The sequence below is a fragment of the Microcaecilia unicolor genome, chromosome 1 (assembly GCF_901765095.1).
Source record: "Microcaecilia unicolor chromosome 1, aMicUni1.1, whole genome shotgun sequence".
Taxonomy (NCBI): Eukaryota; Metazoa; Chordata; class Amphibia; order Gymnophiona; family Siphonopidae; genus Microcaecilia; species Microcaecilia unicolor.
Window position 1 is genome coordinate 710406724 of NC_044031.1, and position 21814 is coordinate 710428537.

A 21814-nucleotide genomic window follows, 5' to 3' on the forward strand; every position below is an offset into this window, starting at 1 on the left:
CTCGAAGGGAGGAGGAAACGAACTTCCGGTGAGTGAATGAACTTCCAGTGGGTCTCTCCTCTGCGCCGACACAACTTTGAACTGCTAGCATGATCGTGCCAGCAGTTCATAGTGGCAGTACGAATCTGGCTGAGGTGACGGCGTGCGTGCCAACAGAGAGGGCTCTGTAAGCCCTCTCTGGCACGCGTGCCATAGGTTCGCCATCACTGTCCTAGTGCCTAAAACTATGCATGTCCATTTATACCAATGAAAACGTGGCTTAAATCCAGGTGTATAGATTTAGGTACACTGGGCCATATTCTTTAACTACACACGTAAATTTTGGAATGCCCACGAAACGCCTATTTCCTCACCCATAACCACGCTCCTTTTTGACTGCATGCTCATTATGGATTGTTAAGTGCTGTTATCAATGCTGATTCGCTTGTTAAGCCAATTAGGTTATGCACGTTGTTACAGAATACGCTTGGATTTCAGCGTGGATCTCTAGGCGTAATATAGAATCCAGGGGTAAGAGGGAAGTTTTATAAGTAGCGCCAAAAATTAGATGCTGATAAAAATCAGCGCTCAACATTATTCTATAAAGGGTGCTCTGGGTTGAGCGCTCTTTATAGATAGCATTGAGGGACCCTTTTATAAAGCTGCATAGGTGCCTACGCGCATCCAGCATGCGTTAAATTGGAACTACCACCCGGCTACCGTGTGCCCTGGGTGGTAATTTCATTTTTGATGCATGCCCAAAACATGCAGTAGAAAATATTTTCTACTGCGTGGCGCTTACCCGGCGGTAATCAGCAGTTTACACGTACTGGCTGCTTATTGCCCAGTTAGCTTGTGAGACCTTACTGCTAAGTCAATGGGTGATGGTAAGGTCTCAGCCCAGAAATTGACATGTGCTGATTTTAATTTTGCTGTATGTCCATTTTCCAGCACAAAAAGAAAAACCTTTTTTCCAGGCGCTGAGCAAATGGACCTGCGTACGTCCAAAACACACGCCTATACCAATGCAGGCCAGTTTTCGGCACGCCTTAGTAAAAGGGCTCCTGCGTGCCATATTCCATGCTCAATGTTGGGCACAAGGACTTATACCAGCTGAAACCTGGTGTAAATCCTGATGCACAAGTCTGGCATAGATCCCCATTATTCTGTAACACTATGCACATCTTTTGTGAATGCCCCTGACTAGCCCATGCGCTTCCCATAGTCACACCCCTTTTGAGTTGGCATGCTATCCAATTTAGGTGCCCATTATTACAGAATAGCACATAGCCAGCTTGGTGCCCAAATCACAATTAGTGCCAATTAAGTGCTTGCTATCTCCATTAATAAAATCATTGGAGCCTATTATCTATTTTGGGTATCGATCTGGGATCCATGCCCAAATGTTTGGGCACCCTTTATAGAAACTGGGGGTAAGCATAGAATTGTGCATGCAAATTTATTAATTTAAGGTGAATGTCAACTGTTAGCATGTGTTAACTACCACTTTAACACAGCTTAATAATAGGTCCCAGTTTTTGATACAATAATCTTGATGGCTAATATGCTGGGTTTCTATACTGAGTAAAAAAGGAAGATGCTTCCCTGTGCCCAAGCTAATTTTCCACAACAATAGGACTTCTTTTATTAAGATTAAAAATTCAAATCAAAGCATAAGTCATGATTTCCCAGGTTCCATGAATGTATGTAACACCAATCTACAATGATATATAAGAAGAAAAATAATCAGAGCTGCAAACCCATCCTCTGAGAAAGTTTCCTACTATATATATAGTTGATAGAGAAGCCTTGTGTTACTACGTTCAATTTCTGCTGTTTATAGAATTAACCTTGCCTGAAGAAAAACCTTGGGGAAAAAAAAAAGCTTTCAATTGCAATCAGCAACACTTCGCTGGCCGTCAGATCTTTGATAAATATTGTTTGCCAGCTTCTAGTGGGAATTTTTAACCCTTCAGTCACATGTCTCCTGAAGTTATAGTACCATGAGGAATTTTTTGCAGTCTATAATTGACTCCCAGCATCACCAGTAATTTAGCATTCTTTTGCATTGTCATTACAGCAATAATGATAATCAAATGGGTTTTGATAACAGTTATGTCATATACAGAGAGTTAGACTTTTCAGAAAGAGATTGAAATGGCACTAGTTCAGGATCGAGGCATGAGACAAAACTACCGTGAATCTTATCTTAAAACTAGACAGTCGCTAATTTTTGCCCTCCATCTCTATCAGATATCCCTAGGCAGATGAGATGGATCATATTGCTCTTTATTTGCTGTCAATTACTATGGAAAAGGAAGTCCATGGATTTTATAAACTTATTTATCAATTTATAATGTGTCAAACTTTAGCGAAAACCAGCACATTTGAATATTTTAACAAAGTGTGAACATCACACCATGACCCATTTAAGAGCTGGCTGCATGCAGTGTTCTGGTTGGAAAACAAAAGAGAAACAGACCTTTTTAGAAAAGTAGTCTTTATTAACTCTTTAAAAACTCCCAGGTATCAAACAGTGTTGCCAAATGAACCCAGGCTGAGGAATTGTTTTTATCAGTTTTGGTGGAACCTGAGACTTTACACCAGTTGGTATTTCTTGCCCCTGACACAGCTGTCTAGAGAAACATGGCCATGTTGGGCCATGATACCTGTTTGATACCTGGAAGTTTTAAAGGGTTAATAAAGACTACCTTTCTGAAAAGGTCTGCTTCTGTTTTCCATCTTGGATATCCTGAACCGTTTGCCTTGTTTCTGAGCCCTTCAAAGGTCTGATAGCAGAATATTTCTATAAAGAAAGGCAAAGTAAGGTGACACATCTCATCCATTGGAAACTGTGTAAACACTGCAACATTGCTTACCAGAAAAGCACTAGGATAATGACCCAAAGAGAGTTATAGAAAATGAATAGGTTATGATCACTTGGGCCATCCCTATTCCAACCAATAAAAAGCTGAATGCAAGGAAACCGAATACAGTGGTAAAGAGAAAAAACACAAGAACTGCATTGATAATAGAGGTGCTAGTGCCAAGTGATTATTCTGTGAATAATGTAGTGAGAGAGAAGATACTTGATTAGAAGAATCAAGAAAAAAAACACAGCCAGGCCTTCAAGACAGAAAACAGAAGTCCTTTATTTCTGAAAGACTTGACACGGGCCATGTTTCGGCGTAGAAACGCCTGCCTCAGGGGTCTAAAATGCTTAGAAAAAGGAACGCTGTGAGAACAGGCTCTTTGCTATATAAATATCACCCAAAGTTGATAAAAACGCAAACTTCCACACATACGTGGTAAATGCCGTCAGTTGAAAAACCGTCAAATCGGCGTTTACCACGTATGTGTGGAAGTTTGCATTAAAAGCTGTGCTTTCTTTGGTTGCTTGTATTTGTGTACTGTTTTACCCTCTCTTTTGCCACTTTGCCATCATTTTAGGTGCCACAGACTTAATTGAACAGAATTTTCTAGCATACCTTGACAGGCTGCCAATACCTGTTACATCTTATGAAATCCAGAAGAAAGATCTCTTTGGTATGATGCAAGTGCTAAAATGGGCATTAGCAGTACATTTGAGGAACTGAGATCATACTTAGCGTGAGGTTCATTACTGTCATTTGGAAATGTTGTCCTGAGCAAACCATAATCCCCCAGATTCTATATATGGCGCCCGAAGTAGGGCACCGATTTAACATGTGCACCGAATTACATTAGCTAGGTGCTATTTATTTATTTGTTACATTTGTATCCCACATTTTCCCACCTATTTGTAGGCTCAATATGGCTTACACATTGAGCCTACAATTAGGATTAACTGGCACCAATTTGAAATTAGGTGCTCATTTTACTACAGGCTATTCTATAACAATGTGTGCCCAAATCCCAGAATGTGCAACCCAAAAGTGGGCATGGCTATGGGAGGAGCATAGGCAGGTCAGGGGCATTCCTAAAATATGCATGCAGTTTATAGAATAATGGGAATGTGCACCCTAATTGGGTGCTGGGAATTACACCTGGTATCAGCAGGAGTAAGTCTTGGTACCCAAAGTTGAGCACCATGATGGGGGCTCATCTTTGAGGGGCCATTATAGATAGCATTCAGCACCACGTACTGAATCTAGTCCATTATGACAGAATGCCTTTACTACCTCTTCATGAGACCAGGCCATTTGGGCAGTTTTACTTCATTTTTTTGCTTGGCAAACAGGGCACGTAGCACAGCACCCACTGTTAAATGAAGGACTGCCAACCTCCCAGCTTTCAGATGTTGCCTAAATTCCCTCATCTGTAGAGATATTATAACCACTTTTTTTTTAGTTGATTGAAGGGAGGCATTTCTGCAGTGTTTAAAAAAAGGTTAATTACTGACAAGAGGAAGTATTTTAATACAAATATGCTATGAACTTACATGTTAAAAATATGAGTTCAGGGCAGGGAATTGGTGGCTGCAAACTCCAACTTCACATCCTTTATCTTCTACTTTTCCTTCTAAGGTAGACCATTATATGAACATCTTTTTCATTTCAGAAGCTTAAGAAAAAAACTCTCCTTCTGCCAACTCTTCCCATACAACTTCTCTTTGGAACTGTTTGCTCTCCCCTTCATCCACACCTCCCTAACACTAGATTATTTCATACTTAGGAAGAATGAACAAGATGGCAGCTTTGCTAGCAATCTCATCCCTTTGAGCTCAGTATTCAGCCATACTGCCCACTATAAATTTGAAGCATTGTAGACATTTTCAAATCAGACGTGCTTTCAGCAGTGCCATCTATTTAGTTAGTGCTGTTGAAAATACTTGTGAAGGGGAAAATTCTATAAATGGCACTGAAACTTGGGTGCCGATAATATTCAGCATGCAATGCTGTTCTATAAACATAAGAACATAAGAATAGTCAATGGTCCATCTAGCCCAGTATCCTGTTTCCAACAGTGGTCAATTAAGGTCACAAGAACCTGACAGAAACCCAAATAGCAGCAACATTCTGGAATCCCAAACAATAACAAGATTCCGGAACCCCAAATAGTAGCAAATGCTACCAATCCCAGGGCAAGCAGTGATTTCCCCAGCCCAGGGCTCTCTGGGATGAGTGTTCTTTCTAGAACAATGTTGAACACTGAACTCCACGCTTAACTTTGGGTGCGAGGATTTATGCTAGCTGAAACCTGGTGTAAATCCTGGAGCGCAAGTTGGGTGCGGGTCACTTCAATTCTCTAACACTGTGTGCTTCTTTTGTGAATGCCTCTGATCCACCCTCCCGTGACCAGGCCCATTTTGAATTGTGTGTGCGATCCAATTTAGGTACCGATTGTTACAGAATAATGGGCAGCTAGATTGGTGTCCAAAACGTAATTATTGCCAATTAAGTGTTTGTTAACTCTAATAATTAAATTATTGGAGCCCATTAATGAATTAACTTGAGTGCCAATCTGGGATCAGCGCCCATTTATGGGTGCCTGAATTTGGACTACCTTTATAGAATTTGGGGGTGAATATCTAATTTAGATGTTCAAATTATAGCAGCTATTTGTGTGGGCTTCCTAGATGTATAATTATAAAATACACTTAGTTGATATTTCAGCGCCTAAATCTATGTGCATATATTTACACCAATGAAAACATGGCGTAAATCCCAGCATGTAGATTTAGGTGCACTGGGCCATATTCTATAACTAGACATGTAAATTTTGGAACGCCCATAAAATGCCCATTTCCCTGCCTATAACCACACTCCTTTTTTGCCTGTGTGCGTTAGAAGTTTGGTACACATCATTACAGAATACACTGCAACTTGTGCGCCTAAATTCTAATCAGTGCCAATTAATGCTCATTATTGTTTGGTAAGGGGCCCTTTTACAAAGGTGCGGGAGGGCTAATGTGCGGGTAGCGTGCGCCCAATTAGCAGTACCGCCGGGGTAGCGCATGCGCTCGGCAGATTATTCTGAGTTTGGTGTGCACCGAATCCCATGGTAGAAAATAATTTTCTACCATGGGGGCATTCCCAGCAGTAACCAGCAGCTCGCCTACATTGGCGCATACTGCATGATTACCGTGTGGGTAGCGTGTGAGCCCTTACCTTTAGGTCAATGGGTGGTGGTAAGGGCTCAGGCCATAAATAGGCACACATTAGTTTTAATATTAGTGCAGGCCCATTTTCTGGCCCTTTAAAAAACCTTTTTCCCAGCTGTGGTATAAAATGGCCCAGCATGTGCCTAAAAGATGTGCCAACACTACTGAAGGCCACTTTTTACTGCGACTTTGTAAAAGGACCCCAAGTGCTGTTATCAGTGCTCATCAGCTTGTTAAGTTGCGCGCATTGTTATAGAATCTGCGCTGATTTTGGCGCAGATCTCTAGGTGCACTATATAGAATCCAGGGGTTAGCGACTGAATATTGCAGTTTAGAAGTATAAGAATATCTATGTGGTGCCATAGGGGAGTGCTTCAAATCCCACTGCCTTTTCAATGGATAATTTTGGCTGTATAATAATAAATATAAAGTTATTTATTCAAGTGGCCCAGTTTTTTTTATTTTTAGAAAAGCACTTAAGTGGTGGAAACGATTGCATAAGTGCTTTTGACCATCTACCTCTTTATGTCTAGGGAGGCTGCCTTGTGTTTTCAACTAACAGTTGGCATGTTACAATATCTCTGATTTATTCTTGTGTTGTGGTTTGAGACTAACTTAATCCATGAGAATATTACATTAGAAGCTATACCACTTACCTTCTGATATGGATGGAGGGTAAGGAGAAGAATAAATAATTTTCCATTTCAAGCAGTTATTGTTCTCTAAGGTTGAATGAGCTGAATCCCATGGTGCCTCTGATGAATTTCACAAGTAGAGGGTTTGGCACTCAAATCAGTCCCTTTGAAAATTGACTAAGATTGTGTGGCTAAATTTAGGCTCTAAATATTGGGTGGCTAAAGAAGTGGAATTAAGGTTTGGAAAAAGTTAGGCACTTGCACAGGTTTTTTTAGCAATAGGCAACCAACTGCAGAGCCCTTTTACTAAGCTGTGCTAAAGGTTGCCTGCGCTATGACCAGAGTGTAAGTTTCCCCAAGCACTAAGGCCACTTTTATTGTGGATGTAAAATGACCAATTTTTCATTTCTTCAATTAATGGCCATGCACTAATTTCCCAATTAGCGCGTGGCCATTAGTGCGGGAGCCCTTAATGACACCTATTTACTAGGCGGTAAGGGGTCCCGCACTAACCATGTGCTAATCGGTTGGTGCGTGGCAGTATAGCTGCGCTAATCCATTAGCAATGGGCACACCTACTGTCCGCCCTCAAACACACACCTGCGTGCGTGGGAAGCGTGCATAGATACCAGAACTACCATAGGATGCTTGAGCGCGCCCCACAGTAGACAATTTCCCTCATGAGGCCATGTTGGAGAAGCACTGGTGTGGAATAACCATTCTGCCAAGACCAGAGATGGCAGAAAAGACAACTCACCGTAGGAAAAGCCACAAAATGGGCTGCATAGAAACGGAACACAAGGTCCTCTGCCCACTCCATGGGGGCGACATGCCCTGATGGCCACAGTCTGACTCCGAGACCCACTCTTTCGAGGAAGCAGCCACCGCCTCATCTTCTCCGACGGCACAAGCACCGCCTAGCTCGCAATGTGTCCTGAAGTGCTAGAAGACGAACAGCACCAAAATCAGATCCAGGTGGGAGACTGGTTACACCGTCCCCTGTGCCATCCACCACCCCGGAGATGGAAGGAGAAAGCAAAGGGCTCTCCAGTCCGAGAGACTCGCATCTGTGACCACCACCATCCAATGCGGAGGTGCCAAGGCATCCCTTCCACAAGGAAGAATTGCAAAGCCACCAGTTCTTGCGCAGGCGTACAGAGAACAGCCATACTCATACTACCCCTCTCCTGAAGACCCTTCACTGGCTCCCTATCCGTTTTCGCATCCTGTTCAAACTTCTTCTACTAACCTATAAATATACTCACTCTGCTGCTCCCCAGTATCTCTCCACACTCGTCCTTCCCTACACCCCTTCCCGTGCACTCCGCTCCATGGATAAATCCTTCTTATCTGTTCCCTTCTCCACTACTGCCAACTCCAGACTTCGCGCCTTCTGTCTCGCTGCACCCTACGCCTGGAATAAACTTCCTGAGCCCCTATGTCTTGCCCCATCCTTGGCCACCTTTAAATCTAGACTGAAAGCCCACCTCTTTAACATTGCTTTTGACTCGTAACCACTTGTAACCACTCGCCTCCACCTACCCTCCTCTCTTCCTTCCCGTTCACATTAATTGATTTGATTTGCTTACTTTATTTATTTTTTGTCTATTAGATTGTAAGCACTTTGAGCAGGGACTGTCTTTCTTCTATGTTTGTGCAGCGCTGCGTATGCCTCGTAGCGCTATAGAAATGCTAAATAGTAGTAGTAGTAGTAGTAGTAGGAAGACACTGCTGACACTCCTGGAACACAGACCACCCGTCGAGAAGCAAGAGCTGTAGATGTCATCTATGAGCACCGCCCACAACACTACCTCCTAAGTGTCCGCCACAGAGCCCAAGATATGAATGCATAGCCAGGCCCGAGGACTCAGCGCCCTGAGCAGACAGCGCACCCAAGTCTGAACCTAGATCCTCCAATTCTTGGTCAAGAAAAAAATCGTACTACAGCTGTCTGGAATGGGACGAGGTGGCTCATTTGAAGGGTGACCACCCAGCTCAAGGATTCCGAGAAGACCTGGGAAGATAAACTCTCGAACCTCGTCTAGAGCGAGGTGCACTCTGATGCTGTCCTTGTGGAGAATGCCGCAAAACTCCCAATCCTAGGAAAAGGTGAATGGAGCCATAGCCATGCCGACAGGCAAAGCCTGGAACTGAACATGAGGGCTCAGAATAGCCAAATAGAGAAACTGCAGATGATGGGGCCAAAGAGGAAAGAAAAGAAATACTTCCTAAGGGAGAAGTGCAGGGAAAATTGAAGCGCAGGCTAAATTGAAGTAGCTCTGAATATAGCTGGCTGTGCAATATAAAGAAAAAGTGCAAAAATGCAATAAAAGCCTTGGAGACAATGCAACAAATAGCTAGCTAGAGGTGCCTCAGATACAGTGAAAGCTGGGACTGGAATGCAATAGTTTGATCAGTGTCAGAGAGCAAAACTAGAAGAGCAGAGCTGCTGTGGGAAACAACCACAGCTAACCTTTGGCACTGTAGCGTAGTGTAAACTGTCCCAGCTATGGAAAGAACTGCTTGTCAAGGCAAGCAATATGAGAGAGGGAAGTAAAATATGCCCCATAGAAAAGGAGCCAAGGTGATTCTTGCTGCCTTTGTTCAGAAAGGGACTGCCCTGTAAAGACTCCCTCTGAATAGAGGAAGACGGGAGAAATGGACCCTACTGCTGAGCTGGAGAGAAAACATCCCCTCTTTGGGGCAGGGTCCATCAGAGAGACTGAGAAAGGGAACAAGCCAGAAAACTCCAAAGGCTGAAATAAAAAGGAACTGTCAGTTCCCCTACCAGACCTCTGCAACATATAGGCATACAGAGCAGCAGAATGAGCTCGGGGGGGGGGGGGGGGGGGGGGGGGGGGGGGGGAGGGGAAAGGTCAGAAATCTCCTGCCCCAGAGAAGCCCCAAGTGGCTGATGTGCATCCCGAAAAAAACAAGGCACATTGCAGGACCATCAGATTCCTTCTGGAAAACGTGGCTGCCTGAGATAGGCATAAAAACTCCCCCAATCACGAAAAGGGCTACAGAGGCCAAGCTCTCTTGAAGAAAGGTTCAAATTAAGGGTCCCAGAGCAGAGGACATCCCGCTCAGAAGATAGAGAAACAGCTTAAAGTGGTTCTGTTCTTTCCCTGGATACCCTTGCATAGTGGGGGCAGTTTGAGAAGAATTTGTGCCAGTGCCCCAGCTACATGCAAACAGTTTCTGACTCAACAGTGATTTTGTTAAAGGAAACCAAAGGCTGGAGAAAATAAAGGGGAATCCCCTGTACTAGCAGTATCTAATGGAACACAAGGTCCTTTAGGAGAAGCCACCCCTCTCCCCCACCCACATCAAAGAGCAGAGCGGGAAAGGATCAGAGCTGATATCAGGAGAAAAGAGAGGACCGCACCAGCAAAAAAGGCGTGTGTTCCCACCATTCTAGCGCAGGAAAAAGCTGCTCAGGGAAAGGGAACTTCAGCACTTCTTTCCCCAGCGTTCAAACACGCCACCACAGAGAGTTCTGCTGCGGAGAATCTGCTACCGCAGCGGGAACAGCTTTCAAACGCCAGCGCCACCCACATTAAAGCACGAAAAGAGAAAGGCAGGGACTAACCAAACAGCAGGTGTCTCCAGAGGAGAAGCAGAGTCCCACAGACGCAGCAGCCTACTGCCTAACCGGCACACAGACCGAAAGCACAGCACTAAGACAGGGAAACCCTGTACTGCCCGGTCCTGTCAGAAATCTTCTGTTTTGTTTTTGTTTGTTTATTTTTTTTAACACCAAATGAAGGCAAAGGAGCTCTCCTGGGTTTTTTTTTGTTTTGTTTTTTTACTGGTGAAGTTTAGAGCTCTAAAGACCGGGCGGCAAGGGGGGAAAGGGAGCAGCAGGGACTCAGAACACTTTCAAAGAGGCATATTTTCAAAGCACTTTGGGAGGCTAAGTTCCATAGGTTTCTATGGAACTTTGGGAGGCTAAGTGCTTTGAAAATGAGCCTCTGAGTATGCCCCCAAAGTCAGCACCACCAGCCAGACACCCCTAAACTCAACTGGCCCACAGGACCCAGCAGTATCCCCAACAGACAAATCCAGGAGCTGCTGAAGCGCCATCCACCGCCTGCTGGAGATAGAGATGTACTGAGGTGAAGGAGGAGCTGGCCATCTGGTATCACTGCCTTCAGCTTTGTAATCTCTATCTCCACCTGCTGGTAGATGGACACAACCCAGCAGTTCTTGGATTCATCTGCTGCACACGCTAAGGAAACATAACTTTTGGCAGCTTTTATAGAATTATGGGGTTAAGGTGGTATTAGCATTAACTTTTTGCAAGTACCACGTGCTAATGATAATGTGTGCTAATTTGTGGTTTTCTTCTATATGATTGTTTTTCTCTGAGAATCTGTGCAGTAGAATGTCTAACATATTAGACATTCTACTGCACAGATTCTCAGAGAAAAACAATCATATAGAAGAAAATCACAAATGGGAAGAGGTACCGTGGTCGGACCACAGCAAGCTAACATTCACACTAGAATGGAAGGAGAATGGCAAAAACAGAGACCCAAAAACACCACACACATTCTCAACAAGAAGGAAGGTGAACAATCATATTTTCTGGACTACAGCAACAACAATGAATGAACAAAGCAACATACAACCCGAGGACATCTATTTCATGAGAAACTGGGATGAAACAAGCGAAAACACGCTAAACAAAATAGTGCAAAAAAAAAGTCTGCCATTCAAACAAAAAGCAGAAATAATCAAACAAAACAAACAAAAAAGAACCACATTCCTGTATGGCCAATGAATTGCAGTTGTAAATGTAGGTGAATTTTCAACTTGTGCTTGAATTCGACTGAAAATCTTCCTAAACGTAGGAATCACAACAATTTAGTTATGTAATTTGTACATTTCTTGTTTTTTATGGCATGTTGGAAATCCATTGTATGCTGGTGTGTCTCTGATACTTCAGCTTGCAGCGTGCTGATTCGGTCCTCTTCCAGCTCTCAAATCTATTTAGTTTGTCTGTAAAGTCATTTGAAGGGAGGATCAATTTTAGCTGTCTGCTGATCAAATTGAGAGTGTATTAAAGCGATTAATTTGTCTGTTGTCAACTTTTGCATTGTGGGTACTTACATACTAGCTTTTCCACTGCTGTGATGCTACTTTCTCTGCTGTCATAATTAAGATAGTTATCTGTTTTATCTAAACATTTAATAATTTTACAGCCATAAAACCCCATATTCTTGAGTGGAATACATAGCCTGCATCATTATGACTAGAAAATAAATAATGACAAGTGATAAATATTTCAGATCAGCTCATATGTTAGAGATTTAGGGTGGGATTTATTAAATTGCTGTACTGCAGTAGTGCACACTAAAACCATTAGTAGTAAATAGGTCATATTTCATTAAATGGAGCTTACAATAAATAACACACTATCCCCTGAATTCTAAATAAGTTGTGGAGAGTTACGCATTTACATAGTAACATAGTAGATGACGGCAGAAAAAGACCTGCACGGTCCATCCAGTCTGCCCAACAAGATAACTCATATGTGCTACTTTTTGTGTATACCCTACTTTGATTTGTACCTGTGCTCTTCAGGGCACAGACCGTATAAGTCTGCCCAGCACTATCCCCGCCTCCCAACCACCAGCCCCGCCTCCCAACCACCGGCTCTGGCATATATTGAGGAGCTCAGAGAGGTTCTGGCGGGTCCTCTTAAAGATTTGTTTAATAAATCCTTAGAAATGGGAGAGGTTCCGAGGGATTGGAGAATGACGGAGGTGGTCCCTCTTCACAAAAGTGGTGATAGGGAAGAAGCTGGAAACTACACGCCAGTAAGCCTCACTTCGATTATTGGAAAAGTAATGGAAGCGATGCTGAAGGAAAGGATAGTGAATTTCCTGGAAGAAAATGAGTTGCAAGATCCGAGACAACATGGTTTTACCAAAGGGAAATCGTGCCAAACGAATCTCTTTGAATTCTTTGATTGGGTGACCAGAGAATTGAACCATGGACGTGCTATAGATGTAATCTACTTAGATTTCAGCAAGGGATTTGACACGGTTCCCCACAGGAGGCTCTTAAATAAACTGAATGGGCTGAAGATAGGATCCAAAGTGGTGAACTGGATTAGGAACTGGTTGATGGACAGGCGCCAGAGGGTGGTGGTGAATGGCGTTCGCTCGGAGGAGGGAAAGGTGAGTAGTGGAGTGCCTCAGGGATCGGTGCTGGGGCCGATTCTGTTCAATATATTTGTGAGTGACATTGCCGAAGGGTTAGAAGGTAAAGTTTGCCTATTTGCGGATGATACTAAGATTTGTAACACAGTGGACACCCCAGAGGGAGTGAAAAACATGAAACAGGATCTGAAAAAGCTAGAAGAATGGTCTAAGGTTTGGCAATTAAAATTCAATGCGAAGAAATGCAAAGTGATGCACTTAGGGAGTAGAAATCCAAAAGAGGCATATGTGTTAAGCGTTGAGAGTCTGCTAGGTACGGATGGGGAGAGGGATCTTGGGTGATAGTATCTGAGGATCTGAAGGCGATGAAACAGTGTGACAAGGTGGTGGCCGTAGCTAGAAGGTTACTAGGCTGTATAGAGAGAAGTGTGACCAGCAGAAGAAAAGAGGTGTTGATGCCCCTGTACAAGTCGTTGGTGAGGCCCCACCTGGAGTATTGTGTTCAGTTTTGGAGGCCGTATCTTGCTAAGGATGTAAAAAGAATTGAAGCGGTGCAAAGAAAAGCTACAAGGATGGCATGGGATTTGCGTTACAAGACGTATGAGGAGAGACTTGCGGACCTGAACATGTATACCCTGGAGGAAAGGAGGAACAGGGGTGATATGATACAGACGTTCAAATATTTGAAAGGTATTAATCCGCAAACAAACCTTTTCCGGAGATGGGAAGGCGGTAGAATGAGAGGGCATGAAATGAGATTGAAGGGGGGCAGACTCAAGAAGAATGTCAGGAAGTATTTTTTCACGGAGAGGGTGGTGGATGCTTGGAATGCCCTCCCGCGGGAGGTAGTGGAGATGAAAATGGTAACGGAATTCAAACATGCATGGGATAAACATAAATGAATCCTGTGCAGAAGGAAGGGATCCTCAGGAGCTTAGCCTAGAATGGGTGGCAGAGCTGGTGGTTGGGAGGCGGGGCTATCTGTGCCAAAGCTGGTGGTTGGGAGGCGGGGTTGGTGGTTGGGAGGCGAGGATAGGGCTGGCCAGACTTATACGGTCTGTGCCCTGAAGAGGACAGTACAAACAAAAAAGTAGCACATATGAATTTATCTTGTTGGGCAGACTGGATGGACCGTGCAGGTCTTTTTCTGCCGTCATCTACTATGTTACTATGTTACATTGAGCTAGTATAGGTGCTCACACCTGAATTTAGATCTGTAACTGCGGACATTCACTAGTATTCTGTGACAGCAATTGCACGTGTAATTGCCGAAGCAAAATTGGTGCTTAGCACGCATCATCCTAGCACCTAACTTTAGGCGATCTATAGAGAATTACCCCATTAATGTTTGTTGGTATGCACTAATGCAGTAGCAGACTTTGGAGTCCTTTTACTAAGCTGTGGTAAAAAATGGCCTGCGGTAGTTTGGGCACGTATTTTTGGCGCACACTGGACCATTTTTACTGCAGCTGGGAAAAAAGGCTTTTTTCAATGGGGGCAGTAAATGGCCATACACTAGAATTAAATGTAGTGCGTGGATATTTAATGCTTGAGCCCTTACTGCCACCCATTGACCGAGCGGTAGTGTCGATTTAGTGCACACCACATGCGAGGTAGCCCTATCACCGCTTGTAAAAGGGCCCCGTATTAAACTTAGCCTTTAGTAGTTATCGTTAGCTGTTTCATTTTCACAAGTTGTCATTTTTTTCAGACCTACACAAGAATTATTTGAAGATGTTGATGTGTTTGAACATCTGAGATCGCACGGGTTCCATGTTGAGGTCTTTGGATAATTCTTCTGTTGTTCCAGCCAAAGGTACCAGGGACTACTAATATATCAGAAATTGCTGAACTCATTTTTCATTTGAATTAATGGAGTGCAATGTAGTATGTATAATTCAGATTACCAAATGTCAGTATTAGAGGTAGAAAGGACTTTAAAGGCAGTTCTATAACCTCACTTTAGTACTTACGCACACCTAGCATGTACAAGGGCAGAGGAAATAAGCACTTACGCCTGCAAGTGCCATAAGAGCTATTCTAAAAGGGCATGAGTAAAAGCTATATAGCATACAGTTGCAAGAAGGACATACCCATGGGAGGAGCTTGGGTAGGTTATGGACGTATCTTCCAATTATACAATCAAGTTATTGAATACTCTAAGTTGAGTGCCTTGTTTGCCATACTTAACCAGTTAGAGGATAATTTTATAACAGGGTGCCTTGTTTAAGAGGATAAGGAGGTGCCTATTTAGAAACTGTTTTATAAAGACATATAGGTGTTTATATAAAATTCTAGCAAGTATAAATATCCATGTCTAGATTATTCATATTTCCTAATAGATTAATATTTTTTATCATCTATCCCCCCAATTCTATATAGGTCATGGAACAGTGGACAGTGGAATTTGCACACATATCTACTTAACAAGATAATTGGCACTAATGGGTTACTTAGTTGCGCGAGGATCTCCCCTGTGCACTATTCTATAATTTGGTGCCTAATTTTTCCTGTGCGCGACCGAAAAGGCCATGGGAGTTTATAGGTGGATCATGGGTGTTCCCAAAAGTTAGGTGCTAAGTTGTGGAACAGTGCAGATCTGTGCCTATCTTTGGGCCCTGGGCTTACACTGTCAGGGGTAAGTATGGCACCCAAAGTTAGATATGATCTTTATAGATTAGGGGCTCGACACTGATCTTTTCAGCACCTAACCTTTGGTGCTATTTACAGAATTTTCCCCCTATGTGTGTATCTATGAAGTCTGCCCATGTTCCACCCAATTTGACCCCTGTAAATGCCTACCGGCAAAGTATACACCATTATGTCCAGTGTGTGTACTTATGTACTACTCAGTATTTTATAAGAAGCATTTTAAGCATGTAAATTAGCCTTGTACGCATGAAAATGTTATATAAAATTATCCTCGTGGAACATATTGTTAAGGGGCCTATGTATTAAAAATGTGTTAAGCTGAGCATATTTGTTCTAGAATTAAGTAGTTTTCGTAGCACACATGTGCTAGGCATCTCATTATCCTAATAGATCAGTAGTTAACTTTTCTAAAATGCATATGCTAAAAACAAATGCTAAGTTTTTAAAACATATTTCTTAGTGCAGCATTAATTCATGGGTCCCAAAATGGACTAATGTTAGATCTAATGAAGGCATCTTCCATAGAGCTATTCAAAAACCAATGACATATCACTGGTTCTGACAGTAATAAAAGATATGCTGATGCACTGAGATCCAAATAGAGAATGGGGAACTTGGCTCCTCAACAGAAGGAACAAGTATCTTTAGTTTGAAAACTATCTTTCAAAATATAATTATTGTTTTCAGGTTTTGATGACTATGAAGAATACAGTTCAGGCTGTGGCACTATGGTCAGAACAGGCCCCTTCCCACAGCATCACTGCTATAATGATCACAGACGATCAGCAGACCATTGTCACAGGGAGTCTAGAAGGACAGATTTGTCTATGGAATCTTTCAGTAGACTTAAAGGTGAGTTAGTATTTAATAGCAAAAAGCTGTAACTAATTGAGCATTATGTATTGCATGCATTGGCATCTTGTATATAATACTATTACAATGTTATTTGTCTCCATTAAAGCACTCTACACTATGCACTCTCTCTATAGTAAGTAAAGTACAGAATTTCTTGGACATGAAGACTCTGATTTTACCAAATGGGAAGGAGTGAAAAAAAATTGTTTTCAATTTCCCGTGCTCTATGACCTAAGCTCTGTCCGAAGGCAGATTAATTTGATTTTCAAGCACCATCAGCTCTGCAGAATTCACTCACCATATTTGACAGACTTCACAACCCCTAAGGTAGTTAGTTTTTGACCAAAACAGAGTCCCATGCTGGGTTCTTTGAGATCATATGAGGTGCTTCTAATCTAATCTGAAATTTACAGACCGCACTAGTCCCAACAGGAAGTTCAAGGCAGTTAACAAAAAGATAACTCAGACAAAATGAGGAATTACAAAAATACATATAACCTTGAAGGTGACATGAGAACAATCAATGGTGCACTGAGGTCCTTTAGAGAGTGTCTTCCAAACAACTTGACATGGGCTGATTGGCCTGCATCAGGAGTCTGAAGAAGAGGATATTGCACGATTAATGTGGCACCCAATATTCTCAATAAATGAATACATAGAATCCGATAAAAATATGCAATCAGACTCTATGTATGCACTGCCAAAACTACCACTGGTAAAGACACTGTTAAAAACCAGCATTTTTTGGTAGTGTGTACATAGTGTCTTTACAAGCAGTAGTTTTGGCGGTGCATACATACCCCTTTATATTCAAAACCATTTAACTGGCTGGGAACGGCACCTGGCAGGTTAAATGGTACTTAGTTGGCTATCTGGCGACATTCATCGGGAGATAGCTGTCTGTCTTCTGCTGAATATTGCTGATTAGTGGCTAACAGCTAGCTGGTTATATTGCCTGATATAACTGGCTATCTGCTGATTTTCAGTGTGTTTGGCGGCCATATTTGGCTGTGTGAAACACTGGAATATCTTTGGCCAGTTTAATTATAAATGGATAGCGCTGAATATCAACTTGGCCGGTCATGTTAAAACTGAGTGGCCTGCAGAACCCAAGGCAGCATGGCTTCCCAGAGGCAGGTCGTGTTAGACAAATCTGATTGACTTCTTTGACTTGATGACCAAACAGTTAGATGTGGGAGGGGTGCTAGATGTGGTATACTTGGATTTTAGTAAAGCCTTTGACACGGTTCCGCACAGGCGAATGATCAATAAACTGATTGCCCTCGGTATGGGACCTAAAGTGACTAATTGGGTTAGAAACTGGTTAAATGGGAGGAAACAGAGGGTAATGGTAAATGGAACTTGCTCTGAGGATAGGGATGTTATCAGTGGTGTACCGCAGGGATTGGTCCTTGGGCCAGCTCTTTTAACATCTTATTGAGTGATATTATGGAATGACTGTCTGGTAAGGTTTGTCTCTTTGCAGATGATACCAACTCTGTAATAGGGTGGACACTCTGGAGGGTGTGGATGACATGAGGAAAGATCTAGCAAAATTTGAAGAATGGTCCGATAATTGGCAACTAAAATTTAATGCTAAGAGGTCGTGCACTTGTGTTACAAGAATCCAAGGGCATGGTACCATATCGGGGGGTGAGGTGCTTCTGTGTACGAAAGAAGAGAGTAACTTGGGGGTGATTAAGTCTGATGACCTTAAGGTGGCCAAACAGGTAGAAAAGTTGACAGTCAAAGCCACAAGGATGCTTGAGTGCATAAGGAGAGAGATGACCAACAGGAAAAAAGAGGTGATAGTGCCCCTGTATAAGTCTCTTATGAGGCCCCATTTAGAGTACTGCATGCAATTCTGGAGACTGCACCTACAGGAAGATATAAACAGGATGGAGTCAGTCCAGAGGGTGGCTACAAAATTGATAAGCGGTCTCTGTCATAAAACATATGGGGACAGGCTTATGAACCTCAACATGTATATGCTGGAAGAGAGGCAGGAGAGAGGGGACTTAATAGAGATGTTTAAATACCTCAGTGGCATCAATGTACAGGAGGTGAGCCTTTTTCAAATTAAGAAAAACCCTGGAATGGGAGGGCATAGGAAGAAGTTGAGAGGAAATATGCTTAGGAGGAATATAAGAAAATACTCCTTCACGGAAAGGGCGGTTGGTGAGTGGAATGGCCTCCCAGTGGAGGTAGTGGAGACGAAGACTGTGTCAGAATTTAAGGAAGCATGGGACAGGTGTGTGGGATCCCTTAGGAAAAGGAGGAGTTAATGGTTACTGAGGAAGGACACACTGGATGGGCCATTTGGCCCTTATTTTCTGTCATGTTTCTATGTTCTACCAATCCTTCAGACAACCCCGCTAAAACAGGGCTTACTTTTTTGCTTTAGCTGCAACTTGCCTTTGCTGCTCACAAAGAAGCTGCTACCCTAGGTGACCTCCCTAGTCTGCCTAATAGTTGATCTGTTTCTGAGCTAGCCTAATGTTACAACTCTCATCCTGAACTGTTCCCAAATCTTCATCAGGATCTTATTCTGGCAACTGATCAGAGAACTTGGAATCAGTAAAATATGAATTCAAAGAAAGAGGAATAGAAAAGGAGTTGATATACTGCTTTTCTGTGGTTATAATCAAAGTAGTTTACATATTATATATAGGCACTTAATTTGTACATAGGGCAATGGGGGATTAAGGGCCCCTTTTACCAAGCTGCGGCAAAAGGGGGCCTTCGGGGGTGGCAGTAAGGGCTCCAGCGCTAACCCAGTGATACAAAAATAAATATATTTTTGTAGCACTGGATATGACGGTGTGCTGGTACTTCCTGTTTAGTGAGCGGTAAGCCTAGAGTCAGAAGGAGTTGCAGTGGGAATTGAACCCAGTTCCAGAGGTTCTCAACCCCCTAACCATTAGGCTACTCATCCACTCCAGTATGCTTTCCTCTATTAGCAGCACTCAGAACCTACAAACACCATTTAAATTAAAGTAATAGTAATATATTTTAATTTCAAAATAGAAAATTATATACTTACCTCGACTAATCTTGACACAGTTCAATCAATGTATTGGTTGAATGGGAACCTCATTAGATTGATTTTAAAACTGTGCTCTTTGAAACTAATCACATCTACAGTACCTCTTCTCTGGGTGAAGACCAATGACATTGGGGCATGAACACATTTATGAAATCTGTCATGTTTGTGTCATGGTTGTCTACTAGCCAGAATTCCAATGATGTATCCATTTAAAAAAAGGAAGAGTCTGATTGAGGGCAAGCATTTTTTGATGTACTGTAAAACGCTTTTCCTGTCCTCTTTTTATTAGTGGGATAAAACTACATTGCCTTTTGTCCTTTCACAGTGAAGCAACAAAATTAGTCCTTTGACACATCTCTTGGAGATGCAGCATGAAGAATGCATTAGTAAAGTAGTTTTACAGTTTCTCAAATGAATCTAGCTTGAAATATTATGAAGCTCCAATATAGGGTCTGTGGAAGTCTCTGCACTAAAGCTTAGCATGCATACATGAAGGGCACTTCTGTAACAGGGTTATACTTCACTTGAGCCCGTAAGTGTATAGCATACCAGCACTTACCTAGGTAAGGCAGCAAGACACCTAAGTACTCTTCTGGAAGGAGGAGTGTCAACAGAGGCATTCACATGGATGGGACACAGGCAGGGCTTCCACTTCCACTCCCAGCTTACATAATACATTACAACATTACATAGTAGTATTTATATCCTGCACATACCATTTCTGGTTCAGTGGCTCACAGAGTAAGAAGCTGGTCATATCCAGGACAAAATTATAACAGTATTTTTTAAAAAGTCCATTAAAATCAACTTTTGAAAAAGAGCCTGTTAGACTTACAAAGTTTCATGGAACTTTGCAAGTCCATGCTCTGAAAATATGCCTCTTTCTGTTCTGCCTGGCTTACTTTGTGCCTGTTTAATTTTGTTTCTGGTTTGCGTTTTAGCATTTTTATTGCTTGATTCTTTTTTTAACAGTGCCTCAGAGATTTCTCTTTGTTTGATGATGTCTTCATTTGTGCTTTTATTATGAATGTTTTATTATATTCACATCCTGGATAAAGGTGGTTTATAAATAAAAATTCTAATTCTATTTTGTTTTGACTGAATGTGCTTTTTTGTGCCCCCAGAGGCTGCTGCCCTAGGTGACTGTTTAATTCTGCCTACTGAATGGGTCAGTCCTGGATGCTTGGATTATAGAATTGCCCCTTAAGTTGTTTAGCACACATGATTTAAACAGTGCTAGGTGCCTGAATATAGAATCCTGTATTAGGGGCCTTTATTTAGCTTAATAAAGGTGCCAAAATAATTGCTACATAATGGCTTCTTATTTTAAGTTTATGAGCATAAACCTAAAACTCAAAAACTGAGATAGCTAACACTGGTTATCAGTGTTAGCTGACTAGATTGAGCTCATGATCATCCTCTCTTCTGTTGAAAAATTGCAGTCTGGTCCCACTCTCTCCAGTCGCATAGCTATGAGTGAGCCTGGGTGGGTAGAGGTCCACACTGTCTGGCCCCTCCCAAAACAATTTAGCGGTGGCTGCCGTGGTGGCCTCACTCCCTTTCTCCCTCTCCACCATCCCCAGATCTGGCATTTCCTACCCCCATGGTCTAGAAACTCCTCCCCTCTCTAAACCATCCCCCCGGTCTACCTCAGCACCTTCATGGGCAGCAGCAGCAGCAGCAGCGATGCATATCTGTTGCTTATGCTGAAATAACTTTTTGCTTCCTCTCTGGCGGGATGTGCAGAGGGAAGCCTGCAAGGCTGGCACAGACAGTGGATGTGTATCACTGCTGCCGTCGGCAAAGGTGATGAAATAGAGAGTGTGTGTGGGGGGGGGGGAGGTAAGTTGCTGAGCCATTTCTGGGGTGGAGAGGGAGAGAGATGCAGGACAAAGGGGAAGGAGTTTTGGAAGGCCCACCCATCTTAACTCTGGTCCCCAACCCAGTGGCGTAAGAAGGGGGGGGGCGGTGGGGCGGTCCGCCCCGGGTACACACCACTGGGGGGGGGGGGGGGGTGTTGGCTCCACTGGTTCACTGCTCTCTCTGCCCCGGAACAGGTTACTTCCTGTTTCAGGGCAGAGAGAGCAGGGAACCAGCGGAGCCGACGCAGCTCCCAGCGACATGCTCTCGGGGCAGAGCGGCCCTCCCGCCCGTCCCCTTTGGTAAGAATGCGCTCGGGGGGAGGGGGGTTTGCGCTCTGGGGGGTGCGTGCATGCGCCGAGGGGGGTGCACAGCAGCGAACCACCCAGGGTGTCAGCCGCCCTCGCTACGGCAGTGCCCCAACCAAAATGACAGGTCTGGCTATGCCACTGATTCTCTTACCAGAACCTCCCACCTTGATGCCTTCACTATTCCAGAAAAATATTGCTTGACCATCTGCTTTCTTCTGATCCTC

General features: G+C 43.1%; 1 protein-coding gene across 2 annotated transcripts in view; it reads left to right on the forward strand.

The window, feature by feature from the left end:
* Positions 1-21814, forward strand: part of WDR72 (WD repeat domain 72) — a 377768-nt gene that overhangs the window by 57140 nt on the left and 298814 nt on the right. For both annotated transcript variants that reach the window (XM_030189229.1, XM_030189234.1), the window contains exons 2-3: positions 14578-14682; positions 16206-16370. In XM_030189229.1, coding sequence (XP_030045089.1) covers positions 16212-16370 — 159 coding nt within the window. In that variant the 5' untranslated portion in view covers positions 14578-14682; positions 16206-16211. The remainder of the gene's footprint in view (positions 1-14577; positions 14683-16205; positions 16371-21814) is intronic.